General features: G+C 36.6%; 1 protein-coding gene across 5 annotated transcripts in view; it reads left to right on the forward strand.

Annotated features, from left to right (window-relative positions):
* LOC150080216 (histone-lysine N-methyltransferase 2C-like) overlaps positions 1 to 14,593 on the forward strand; it is a 1,301,638-nt gene that overhangs the window by 769,937 nt on the left and 517,108 nt on the right. For all 5 annotated transcript variants that reach the window (XM_090381514.1, XM_090381519.1, XM_090381517.1 and 2 more), the window contains one exon: positions 1,476 to 1,558. In XM_090381514.1, coding sequence (XP_090237640.1) covers positions 1,476 to 1,558 — 83 coding nt within the window. The remainder of the gene's footprint in view (positions 1 to 1,475; positions 1,559 to 14,593) is intronic.

Genomic DNA, 14,593 nt, shown 5'->3' on the forward strand with positions numbered 1-14,593 from the left:
GCTTGTCCTTTCCCCACTCTTGTATGTTATCAGCTGGCTTTCTTTCTTTTCTAAGTAGGTGGTAACTATCGCCAGGTTGAATGCCACTGCGTGTTCTACTATCCTCTCCCCTTCTCTGTTTCTTTCCCCAATACTCCACCTTCCATATACTCTTCCTTCCTCTCTCTTGCTTCTTCCTAAATGTCCATTTAAATTGCCCTCAACAATCAACCTCTCTTTCTCAGGTATTGCCATGACCACTTGATCCATTTCCATCCAAAAACTGTCCTTTTCTTCTTCCCCGCATCCTACTTGCGGGGCATATGCATATACTATTGTGGTCAGGTGTCCACCCACTTCCAGTTTGATGCTCATAATCCTTTCACTCCTTCTGTTAACCTCACACACCCCATCTTTTAACTCCTTATCAACTACAATACCTACTCCATTTCTTCCCCTCTCAGGTGCCTCCATAGCCAGATGGGAAGGAGCAGCAGTGCGTAGCACATGTTTCTTGATTAGACCGGGATTCGAGCCCGTCACCACCAAATACGGAGGATGCGGAAAGGTCAGGGAATGACCACCGCATATCCCGGAGCAATATGGCCTTAGTTTCTAATGCTCCTAAAAACCAAACAAACAAACATCTTCTCCTCTCATCCGCTCCCCTAAAGAACTTGTACCCTTCACCGAGCTCTTTTGCTTTATTTCCTTTCCACCTTGTCCCTTGTAGGCATAGGATCTTCACTCTTCTTCTTTGCATCAAATTGACAATCTCTCTACTATTTCCATTCATCGTCCCAATATTCAATGTTCCTATTCTAGCACTTTTCATCCTCTTCTTCTTCTTCTTCTTCTTCTTCTCTAGCTGGACAAACTTCTTTAACTGAACCTGTCCTTTGTTCGGTGCCCTGACCCTTTTCTCACAATTTCTGGGCGACGTGACTGCATGTCGCTTATGGGGTATGCCCTAGCCATTCCACATCTATTTTCCGTCATTCTATCATTTTCTTTTGTTTTGGCATAGTTTTTTTACGGCCAGATGCCCTTCCTGACGCCAGCCCTCACCATTTATATCCGGGCTTGGGACTGGCACATACTGAGGCTGGCTTGAAGTAGATAATCTTGAACTATGCAAACTGAAAATAGAAATAGCAAATGATTTACTGTGTTGGCATTATTCATTTATTCAGTAACACTTGAGAAATCACATTTATTGCATTTTAATGTAAATATACAAAACATCTATTTATCATATTTAGATTACTAGCTTGGCATGCAAATGATAGATAAGAACGAGCAGCATGAAGTTTACTGAATTGTTGATAATTATGTTATACTTATTAATACTTATGCTATTATTTATTATCTGAAACGAATGTACCAATGCATGTAACAGAGGAAGAATGAAAGATTTGTTAAAAACCTTATTTTATTAATAATAATAACAACAACTTAATTATAACTGGCAATTTTTTCCTGATGTTTTTATATAGATTTGGCCTTAACATCGTGTAAAGAAGAAACTACTCGACTGAGTCCAAGAGTTCTGCTGCTGTCTAGCGTCTCATCACCTCAAGTAAGTACAGGTTGTCTGAGTTACAGGGATGAAGAACAGAACTGTAGTAATAGAGAAGACATTAGAAAATGTTAATTGGAATTAATATAAATATCATTGTTAATAAGTGTGTTTAAAGGCTAGAGAAATATTTGTACTGATATTTTTTGTTTTATGAATTCACGGTTATTATTGCTCATGGTGCCCCTTTTTGAGAACCTGCTATGTAGTGCATACCTTGTAAAATTATATAAGTAAAATAAATAAATCAATTAAGATGGCAGATGAAAACTACTGTTATAATAAAATAACATATGATATTTAATAATATCATGGGTTATACTAAAGAATTGGAGGTAGGAAGAAATTTATGCCTTTATACACGTGTGACATTTAAATGGTTCCTTATCATTGATGAAGGTAAAGAAAGAAAATATGAGATGAAAATATCTTTAGATGTTTTGGCTTTCACAAATATCATCAAATGTATTTATTTTAATTATTTATTTTTTTAACACACATGCTGTGTAGTAGGTAAACTGGTTCAGCATGTGCTGTAACCTTGAATTCTTAATTCAAAAAAGAAAAAATCATACAAACATCTGCGCTTTGTTTAGTGGAATGTATGGTTTGTATTATTAGATATTTCTGTTCCCTTTTGAAATTCCCATAAAAAGTTTTCAACAAAATATGTGTTCCACTTTGTAGAGACATATTCTATGATTATATTTTCATATATTAATGGATGAGAATATAATTTTATGTTCGAATATAATGTCTAGAATCCCACGCAGGTTGCCTTGTTTGAAACTGTTCTCACATAATTCTGATTTATAAAACTTATCAGTGGTATGCTTATATGGAAATGCACAAAAAATTCAAGCTAGTAAAGTGTATCTTTTAATGGATTGAAAATGGAGTCTCTGCATAAATGCAATTAACATTCATCTTGAGCTTCCCCCCCCCTTGTAATGGTGCTTTAGGAATTTTTAAATAAGAAACAAATAGAACTAGGTCTTGGTGACCTCATCTGAAAAAAGACATTAAGCTCCTCGAAAGGGTCCAAAAACAGGCAACCTGAATGGTGAGATTGACAGGACGACCGTATGAGGAAAGATTCCAATTGTATGGGCTTTACAGAGCTTGGCAACCAGGCACCTCAGAGGTGACCTGATTGAGGTTTATGAGGCTGAGAGGGATTAGTAAAATGAATGAAGTTGGATTTCTCACTGTTATAAAGTGTTCCAGAACTAGAGTAGGTGAATGTTATTTTTCTTCTACTTTATCTCATTCAAGGAAAATGTAATGAGGTACTGCTTTTGTATACTTACCAAAACAGAGCACAAAAGAAAAGAAGAGGATCAAGGTATATGTGTTCTGAATGTGATGTGGTATTGTAAATTGATTTTTGCTTTAGCTTCTGCCACACTGTATAAAAATTTGTTGGATAATCTGTGGCTTTAAAATTACTATTTTAATATTCTTCTACTATATATCAGCAGTAAAATACTTTTCATGTTAATGAAATATGATCAACATGTATCATACTTAAAATAGTTGATTATCATTGGCTCAGGCATTTTTTAAACCTTTTCAATACAACCAACTAATGTTGCTAAAAATGGTATATGCCTAATGGAAAGTGGAGGAAATTTTGAATGGAACTTTTTTTGAGTACTGCATACAGGTTTCTTTTAGGTCTGTTGGAATGGGAGAAAAAAAAAAAAAGAAGCAGATTGGTTGAGAAGAACAAAGGCTTGCTTTTACCAAGAAAGGCTGTAGTCTGCAAATAGCTGCATTTGCAGACTAGGCACTTATGAGGAGATCTGATTAAGGTGTTTAAAGTTTTGAATGGATTTAGCAAGGTAGCTTAATATTGATGGAATCCTTCCTCCTTGCTGAGATCACACACACACACACACACACACACACACACACACACACACACACACACACACACACACACACACACACATGAGGAGGCATAAATTCAAATGGAGAATAGATGTTTGCAGGATATCTGTGAAGAAGTTTTACCTTCAGTCAGTGGATAGTTGATTATTGGAACAAACTTCCATTCTGGTCTTGTAGAATGGATATTTTGAATAAATTCAAGAATGAACTAGACAAACTATTAGAGAGGAGCTGGACAAGTAATATGGGATATGTTGTTTTTTTTTTTTTTTTTCCCCCTTGGCATTCTGTATAAACTTGCTTTCTTCCATTGTTTGCCGCTGCTAATACTAATACCAGTAAGACTCAGAAGACATCTGCTGTTGTTCCAGAAAGAATTTTTTTTAACAAACAGAACTTTTTGGTCTAAATGCCTCAAACTCTATAGGATCTACTATCAAGAAAAAGATGTGTCTCATGGTATATCTGGTTAAATGCTGTGCTATTTGCAATTTGAATAAATACTACAACTGAAATATTACTACATTCCAGTGCTCTATGTGAAGGTGATTTTTACCATCTTCTGCCATTCTGGTAATTTGAACACAATCAGAGGCAACTGCAAAAAGATAACTAAGTGACAGTTAAAAGGTGGTTTCAGATTATCATTGGAAAATAAATTTCCGTACATTTTTGCTGAAAGGAAACCTGCAACCAGTGCCAGAACTACAACTAAATGGAAAGATCACATCAAAGCATATGAAAAATTCTTAGGAACAGTTCTGATCTGTTACATTTTATCAAACTATTTTTTTTAAACAGGGGCTTACCAGTTTAAGAGTATCCAACACAATAATTCCAAAAAAATTAACAAGGTGGTTACTGAGTCTTTCTCCCATCCACCGCTTTAGCGTAGTGTTTATATTCTTGGACTGCATGTAATGGCACTAGCCTGAACCAGGTGTATCCTTTTAACTTAAACTTATATGACTTATATCTCTTACTCTAATCCATTCTCTGCAACAAGAGATCAACTATGCTCACCCCCTCTCCTGTTATAGATTAGAATTACACTCAAGAAACTTGTCAAAAGAAACCAAATTGTCAGATTCTTTTGGATTCCTGAACGGGCTGATTTTGCAATGATGGAAACAACTTCAAAGCTCCACTCATTATTCGGATCAGTTGCAGAGCATTTGCAACAGCTGTAGCAAAATCAAACTGAAATAAATTGCTCTGAAATAACAAAAATCTTCAACTCTGGAAATCTTATATCCGATCAAATAGGCACAAAGAGGACACTTGACTCTTTTCCATCTTCTCAATGTAGAGGATCCACTATGGTAGCATCAACTGTTAAGCAAATAATCCTTGCCTATCGACTTTTATTAGTGCCAGACATCATTCCTCTTACTATCTAGATCCTGTGCTATACAAATTTAATCTTGGCACCATAAACCTAACTTTCTTTTTTAATTTTTTTCCTAAGAGCAACCATAACTACTTGTTCTTGTTCAGGAAAATGCAGCAATTGAAAATTAATTATCTTGTGTGTAGTTTATGTATAACATATTTCAGTGTCTTGTTTTAATGCAAATATTCACTAAACTCATAGTTCTATATGATTTTCCCATAAAATGAAGTAGTTTTCTACAATGATAATTTGGCTACTATAGATTGGATGGTTCTGCTTTCATTAATTCAGTAATATCCTCAAGCATATTAACTTTTCTTGTGAATAGTATAGGTTTCTAGTATTGGGTTGTTCACCTTGCTTTTGTTCTAATATAGTTAGGGAAGGACGTTACCTGGTTGTTATCCATTAAGAATTATTAATATGTATAATTAACCACTCTTATACCACGTGGAGTTATTAATATATATTTTATTTAAGCCTAAACTAATATATACAATTGGGTAACGTTTCGGGCATCTTGCTGATACCTATCATCAGAACAACCCCATTCTCTTCAGGTCTGAGGGTGGTCAGCAACACGGTCTGATGATGTTGTTGTTATTTAGTTTTTAGGAGCATTAGCAACTAAGGCCATATTGCTCTGGGGATATGTGGTGGTCATTCCCTGTCCTTTCCGTATCCTCCATATTTGGTGGTCACGGGCTCGAACCCCAGTCTAATAATCAAGAAGCGCACTGCCCACCTGGCTACGGAGGTGCCACTGTCTGATGATGGGTATCTGCAAGATACCTGAAACGTTACCCAATTGTATATATTAGTTTAGGCTATGCTTAAATAAAATGTATATTAATAACTCCACATGGTTTAAGAGTGGTTCATTATACGTATTAATAATTCTTTGCTTTTGTTATTTTATTATTTCTAAGCGTAATGAAAAAATGGCATGTTTTAGCTTTTAGTCTGAGAGTTGGTTGGTATCTTAATTACTTATATATTATATTGATTCTCATAATGAACACTGGTAACTAACAGGGTTTCAAAAAACAAAACTTAGTGAATCTTGTCTTAGTGAATCAGGTTCTGAATGAACAGGCATTCCCAGTTCTAATTAATTGAAAGACGGGCACTATATGATGATTCATCATATGAGAAAGAATCAATGAAGCCACACTAATATATCACATAATATATTAAGGGTGAGGTTTTTTTTTTTTTTTTTAATTGTTCAATACCGACAGTTTGGTAATGTTTTGGGAATACACTGTTTGTTGTCATCAGGCCTCCTTATTGGGTGTTATTGAATTGAATTATTGCTGGAAATATACAAACTTTTATGTACTTCTATCATAAAATACAAAAGCACTCCTATGTTAAATTTGATAGAAGTACATAAAAAAAAGCCTAATGATAGGAAACATTGTATTCCTGAAATGTTACCAAACTATTTTAAGTATTGAGGTTTTTTGATTTAATTGCAACACTCAAGAGGAAGGGGGGGAAACCTCAATCTATAATGTAATCTTAATAATTTTCTTTTTCTCATTTCTAATTTATAATTCACAGAATAATGATGAAGATGATTTTGCATCTAGACAACTTTATATTGTAAATCAAATATTGATTTACAATAGAAAATTTGAATAAGTTAAAGTTAATACTTGTTTCAGGATGGGATGATGTATCAATATATTTTTGGGGGTTGTGCACCTCCCCTCAAATACTGTAAATTTGATTTTAATAAAACTGTAAGCAGAAAAATTATAAACAGAAGTCTTAATTCAAATAGTGGCTCTCTTGTTTCAAAATTGTTAAAATTATACTTTTCATATCAGGGATTTTGAGAACCTGAATAGGGAGGATAATTTTATCCATCATTTTGAAACATGATAATCTCATAATGTTTGGAAATATTTGGAAAGAAGATTAAAAAAAGTTCAGTTTTGAGAATGTTTTCTTGAAAAAAAAAAAAAACTTGAAATTCACTGATGATACTTGAGTAACCACTTAACATCATCTGTTATGTGGTTAATGAACTACGGTGTCTATTAAATAACGAAATTGAATGCACAGTCACTACGCTATTAAAATAGTATAGCTTCTATTAGAATGGAGGGTGGGGTGTTTGGATTTTCAGGAAATAGAGGGGGGGTCATCACAGAACAAATAAATACATGGATTGTGTTAGGGTAACTAAGATTAAGAATAGGTGCATGTATATCAAAAGCGCCTCCGTAACCAGGTGGGCAGGAGCAGCTGTGCGTATCACACGCTTCTTGATTAGACCGGGATTCAAGCCCATGCCCACCAAATACGGAGGATGCGGAAAGGTCAGGGAGTGACCACCGCATATCCCCGGAGCAATATGGCCTTAGTTGCTAATACTCCTAAAAACCAAATAACAAACAACATGTATATCAATACTAGAAGTATAGTAAATGAATTTGATGAACTTGAAGTGCTGGCCATGACATTAAAGGTAAGTGTTGTTGGGATATCAGAGATGTGGTGTCACACAGATATATGCAGTGCAGAATTTGAATTTGGGGAGTACAGTTATACAGAAAGGATAGAATGAGAGGAGGGGTTATGCTGTTAGTTAAGGAACACATAAAATCTAAGGAAGTGCATCCAGTTGACACAGGTGGACAGTGGATGGTTGAGTCAGTTTGGTGTGACATAAGCACTGGGAAAGCAAAGATGAGAGTAGGATTGTATTATAGGCCTAATGAATCTGATGAATAAGTGAACAACTGTACAGAGAAATAAGAGTGTGCCAGTAAATCAGATTGTCTAATAATAGGGGATTTTAACTTCCCAGATATTGACTGGAATTTGTGGGTTGATTACTCGCACACCAGCAGGATTTTGTGGATTTGCTGGATGAGTGTTTTCTACAGCAACATGTCAGAGAAGCAACCAGAGAGAGTAATATACTCTTGATCTGATTATTAGCAGTGATTATTCATGCATTTAAGAATTTGCAGATAAAGCAACAACTAGGTGGTAGTGATCACAGTGTACTGATGTGGAATTTATTTAAAGACGTAACTACCATCAGGGGTAAAGGGAAGGGTTTTTGCTTTCATAGAGGTGACCACAGTGGTCTCAGTTTAAATTCTGTGTAGTGGGACCAACTGATGATGTTGCCAATATCAAATTCTAAATGAAGCATTCAGTGAAGTGATTGTGGAAGCTACTAGGGTATTTCATACCGAATAAGAAATACTGTTCAAGGTTTAGGCCTAAATGCATGTCAGATGAACTAATGAGAAATGCATGGGCTGCATGGTCACAAAAGAGGTTAAGCAAGTGAAGGCATGATTACGAGAAATTTTTGGCAAAGGATGCTAAGAAAAACAGCAAGTACTTCTTTGGTTATATAAACTCTAGAAGGAAGAGGGTGAATTAGATTGGTCCACTTGATATGGTTCAAGTGTTTATCTGGCTCAGATAGCTGACAATCTGAATGAGTACTTTGCATCTACACATGAGGAGTTATTAAGGGAGGAGAGTGCCACAGGTTTATCAAACTGTAACAGGGTGCTTAATAATTTTCTAATAACTGAGAGCAAAGTGGAGGAAAAATTGTTGTAGTTAAACATAAGAAAGGCACCCGAGGGTGGAAGGGGTCTATCCAGTTATATTAAAGGAGGCAGCAAAGGACGTAAGCAAACCCTTAGCCATAATTATGAGAGCATCCTTGCACTCAGTAGAAATCCCCATGGACTGGAGATGTGCAAATGTATTGCCAATTCACAAAGGGCGATCTCTGGATGACACGAGTAATTACAGACCAGTTAGTTTAACTTCCGTTCCCGGCAAAATAATGGAGTCACTGGTTAAAGATACATTGCAGGATCATCTAGACAAGACTGCAATAATAATTCAGACACAGCATGGGTTTGTCAAAAGGAAGTCTTGTCTGACCAAATTGATTAGATAGTATGATGTGGTCACAAAGAACCGGATGCAAAAAATAATTTTGATATCATATACTTGGATTTCAGGAAAGCTTTTGATACTGCTACACTTGGAAGGCTACTGTACAAATTGGAACAGTATGGCATTAAGGGCAAGTTGCTACAATGAATAAAAGGATGGTTGAGTGTGAGAAGACAGAGTGGAAATCAATGGACACTGCTCTTCATGGACTAGCGTTATTAGTGGAGTCCCCCAAGGTTTTGTGTTGAGCCCACTCTTCTTTTGTATATTTATCAATGATATTGATGAAGGTATATCATATCAAGCTTAATGTCGAAGTTTGTAGATCACAGAAAGGTTGGCAGGGTTGTTAATGACAGTAATGGCAGTGTGCTACTGCAACAGGATCTAGAAAATTGGGGAAGATGGGATGAGAAGTGGCAACTGAAGTTTAACATTGACAAATGCAAAGTACTGCATATGGATAGAAGTAACCCCAGAGTAACGTATCAACGTTCTATCCTTAGGGTAGTCAGAATTGAGCAGTCAGATATGAAGTTCGCTGACAGTGCAGATGAGCTGCCAGGCCAGTTCATGGAGTCTTGTCAATGATATATAGGAATTTTGCTAGCATTGACGGGAGGTGGTTATCCCGTTATACAAGGCAATGGTCAGGCCACACCTAGAGTACTGTGTACAGGTCTGGAGGCCTCAATTTAGGAAGGATGTGGAGTTGCTTGAGCAAGTACAGAGAAGGGCAACAAGATTGGTGAGAGGAATGAAGGGGTGATCATACCAAGAATTGCTTAAGTTCTGCAAATTGCTTTGTCTGGAGAGTGGACACCTGTGAGGTGACTAAGGCCTTGAATGGCTTGAGAAGGCTCCATTCTGATTGGTTTCTTCCTCTTGCTCAGATTATAAAACTGAGGGGGGGCATAAATTCAAATTGAGGAAAGACCGTTATAGAATAGATGTGCAGAAATTTGCCTTTTGCCTGCAGATTGTTGATTGCTAGAACAAACTTTTCATCTGTTGTTGTGGAAGTGATGGCTTAAATAAATTCAAGAAAGAACTGGACAAATGTTGAAGGAATGGATGTGTGAAATGTGGTGGTTTTTTTTTTTTTTTTTTGGCTGATGCTAACCAAGATTGCTTTCTTGCATCTACTAATGCCAATGCTAATACGCACCAAACACAACCCGTGGAACAAAAGCACTGCAGTTGACCTTGAACCTTTCCCTGGTTGCCTGTCGTCACCCTCCAGCATGCTTATTCCCATTGCACTGAGACAGGTTTCTGAATACCTTGTGTTTTTGCAGTTTACTGGAAAAATTACAGACAAATCAACCTCAAAATTTTAACAAACTAAAGAAAATGCAAGTGAAAGTAGAGTTATGAGAAGTTTATGTGGAAGATACTGTGTCAAGAGCCCACATGTTTGAATGGCATAAAAGATTTTTAGAAGGAAGAGAGAGAATATGGAAGAGTGCAGATAACCAGACTGTCAGGTACCCATGAAAATTGATGAAAATGTGTACTGAGTAAAGATATTGATTAGTGATTGTCATTTAAACATTAGAATGGTTGCATTTGAATGGTCAGAACTTAATATGGACAAAGAAACTCTAAAACGAATTTTAACTGAAAATTTGGGCATGTAAAAAGTGTGTGCCAAGATGGTGCCAGAAAGTTTGAATGAAGATCAAAGAATGAGAATACTCCAAGTTTGTGAAAATGTTTTGAAAAAAAATCCGGACTTTCTGATCTAGTACGACCCAGAAACTAAAAGACAGTTAGTGCAATGAAAGGTAAAACAATCCCCCCAAACCATAAAAAAGAATGTGAAAATCAAAAATGAAAACCATGCTTCTTTTTGTTTTCTTTGATATTAAAGGAATTAATACGGCTGAATACATCCCACCAAATGTCAATCAAGTGTCAATCAAATCAAGCAATCAGTTGAAGTTCTGATAAGGCTAAGGCTGCATGAATAAAATTCAAAGGAAGAGACTTGAATTGTGGAAAGATGTTTGGATGCTCTGTCAAGACAGTGCCCCAGCACACAATGCTCCCTCTGTTTACCAGTTTCTGGCAAAAAAAAAAAAAAAAAATCCTTGTTTTGTAAATTTGCCCCCTAAATGCCAGACTTTTTTCTTGCCCTTTGTGACTTTTTTTCTCCTCACTAAAGTGAAAATTGTACTTAAGAGAACTCATTTGCAGTCCATTGAAGACATTCAGAAAAAACTGACCAAAATTTTAATAGGGCTTACAGAATATGAATTCAAGAAATGTTTCTGTGCTTGAAAGAATTGTATGGAACAGTGTGTACAAAATAGTCTCATTATCAATAGCCACACCTTGTACCACAATTTAAAAAAAAACAAAACAAAACTGGATCATCTAGAAAAAAAAACACAGAACATTCTCTCTCTCTCTCTCTCTCTCTCACTCTCATTACACCGATTTTGTTAAGACTGAATGATGTATACATCATCAGAAAGAATCTTAACATGAATCTTAATTCTGCTTCATTAAAACATTGTTTTTTAGTAGTAGTAGTAGTAGTGGCATTTGATGCAAGAAAGCAAGTGTATGAGTTTATACATCATCAGCCAGAAAAAAAAAAAATTACACCATTCCCTCCAAATGCCTGTCCACTTCCTCCTTAAATTTATTCAACCTATCAACTTCCACAAAAGACAGATGGAAGTTTGTTCCAGCAATGAACCACCCGCTGGCTAAAGGCAAATTTCCGCACATCTATTCTACACTCTGGCAGTAAGCTAGAGAATCTTGTAATCTCTGAGAGTAAAGTGGAGGAGGAATTGTTGAAGATAAACACAAGAAAGGCACCTGGGGTGGATGGGATCTATCAAGTTATATTAAAGGAGGCAGCAAAGGAAGTAAGCAAACCCTTAGCCATAATTATGAGAGCTTCCTTGAACTCAGGGGAGGTATCCATTGACTGATGTGCAAATGTGACCCCCAATTCACAAAGGAGGATCAAAGGCTGACACAAGTAATTATAGACCTGTGAGTTTAACTTCTGTTCCCAGAAAATTAATGGAGGCACTGGTTAAAGAAGCACTGCAGGATCATCTAGACAAGACTTCAGTTATAGCTCAGACACAGCACGGTTTTTTTAAGGGGAAGTCTTGCCTAACCAATTTGATAGGATACTATGATGAAGTCACAAAAGAACTGGATGCAGGGAATAAATTTGATATTATATACTTGGATCTTAGAAAGGCTTTGATACTGCTGCACATGGAAGACTGCTGCACAAATTGGAGCAGTGTGGCATTGGAGGCAAATTGCTACTATGGATAAAGGGGTGGTTGAGGGGGAGAAGACAGAGAGTGGTAATCAATGGACACTGCTCATTGTGGACTAATGTTATTAGTGGAGTCCCTCAGGTTCAGTATTGGGTCCATTATTGTTTTCTGTATTTATAAATGATATTGATGATGGTATATCAAGCTTAATGTCCAAGTTTGCAGACGATACGAAGGTTGGCAGGGTTGTCAAGGACACTACTGACACTATGCTGCTGCAACAGGATCTGGAAAGGTTGAGCAGATGGGCTGAGAGGTGGCAAATGAAGTTTAACATTGACAAATGTAAAGTACTACATATGGGAAACAGCAACCCAAGAGCAACATACCAACTCTGTGGTACTACACTGACAGTGGTAGAGAATGAAAAAGACCTGGGGGCGGTTGTGCAGGCAGATATGAAGTTCTCTGAGCAATGCAGACGGGCTGCAAGAGTAGCTCATGGTGTATTGTCAATGATATATAGGAATTTTTCTAGCAGGGATAAGGAGGTGATTATTCCCTTGTATAAGGCAATGGTCAGACCACACCTAGAGTACTGTATACAGGCCTGGAGGCCTCATTTCAAGAAGGATGTAGAGCTGCTGGAACGAGTACAGAGAAGGGCAACAAGAGTAGTGAATGGAACAAAGGGGTGCTCTTACGAAGAAAGGCTAAAATTTTGCAAATTGCAGTGTCTGGAGACTAGGCACCAGCGAGGTGATCTGATAGAGGTGTATAAAGCCTTGAATGGTTTGAAGCATGCTGAATGCTGATGGGATTCTTCCTCTAGCTCAGAAAAATCACCTGAGAGGGCATAAATTCAAATTGAGGAAAGACAGATGTAGGATAGACGTGCGGAAATTTGCCTTTAGCCAACGGATGTTTGGTTGGTGGAACAGACTTCCATCCCTTGTCGTGGAAGTTGATAGCCTAAATAAGTTTAAGGCTCAGCTGGACAGGTATTTCGAATGAACAGAGGGGTGAATTGGAAGTGGTTATTTTTTTTATTTTTTATTATTTATTTATTTTATTTTATTATTTTATTTTTTTTGGCTGATGCTGCATAAGCTTGCTTTCTTGCATCAAATGCCTCTACTAATGCTAATGCTAATACATCTGCCCTTTCTTAATTTGAATTTATGTCCCCTTAGGTTTGTAATTTGTACAAGTGGAAGGATCCCATCAGAATTCAGCATGCTCAACCCATTCAAGGCCTTATACACCTCAATCAGATCACCGTGCAGGTGCCTAGTCTCCAGCCACTGCAAGTTGCATAACTTAAGCCTCTCTTGGTAAGAGGATCCCTTCATTCCCCTCACCAATCTTGTTGCCCTTCTCTGTACACGCTCAAGTAAATCTACATCCTTCCTAAAATGGGGCCTCCAGACCTGTACGCAGTACTCGAGGTGTGGCCTGACCATTGCCTTATACAGAGGGACAATCACCTCCTTCTCCCTGCTAGCAAAATTCCTGTATATCATCATTGACAAAACCCCCATGACCTACCCTGGCAGCCTGTCTGCATTGCTCAGAAAACTTTATATCTGAGTGCACAATTACTCCCAGGTCATTTTCATTTTCTACCACCTTAAGTGTAGTACCACACAGGTAGTATCTGGTGTTTTTCCAGATATGTTAGAAGAAACTGTATTCTTTTTGAAACATGACAATTTAATAAGCCAGTGAAAGTACACAAAAAAAAAAAAAAAAACTGACTAAAAAAGACTTAAACAGTTTGTCAAACTGTTTAAATATGCTGTTTAAAAGCAGCTGTTCTGTCAGGGAAGAATATATATCAAACAAAAAAAAAATTTTGTAAAATGACTGTGCCCATGAATTAGACAATGATTTAAGTATCTCAGACAGATATGAAACACTTCAAAATTTCCAGTTATTTCGACAAGTTTCAAAATTTCAACTAGCCGAAATAACTGGTGACAATGCCTTTAATAATAATTTAGTCAAACACGTTATCATAAAAGAAAATTCCTTTAGTAGAATTTATATCAATTTTATAATTTAATCTCTTGTAATAAGATTTACGGCATGCTAACCTAAGATTGTTGAAGCAGTGCCATTTTTGACATTAAAAACATTTTTACTGGCGCTATTCCAAAAATTTTACAATGAAAAACCGTCATGCGAGAAGCGTTACAGAAGTGACATATGTCATCTTCAGCTTCCACCAGAAGTGAATTACTGTAACTTGTATTGTTGGAATCATACTTGTATGAAGTCAACAATAATTTATCTTCTACTGGACCAAATTTGATGAAAATTTGCACGGATCTTCATCTTAGTTCTATACTAGAGGAAAAACTTTCAAACCTCTGAAAATTGCTGTAGTTTTTCCAGGATTGCAGAAATTATGAACATGTGATCAAGGAAATTTTCTCACGTAATAAATGGGATAATATGGACATATATGTCATTGGAAAGCTAAGGAATTTAGGAACAGAAATATTAAGGCTGTAAGATACAAAAAACCTTTTGGAAATGAGGAAATGC

The sequence above is a fragment of the Mastigoproctus giganteus genome, chromosome 9 (assembly GCF_048544385.1).
Source record: "Mastigoproctus giganteus isolate SK-2022 chromosome 9, ASM4854438v1, whole genome shotgun sequence".
Lineage (NCBI taxonomy): Eukaryota > Metazoa > Arthropoda > Arachnida > Uropygi > Thelyphonidae > Mastigoproctus > Mastigoproctus giganteus.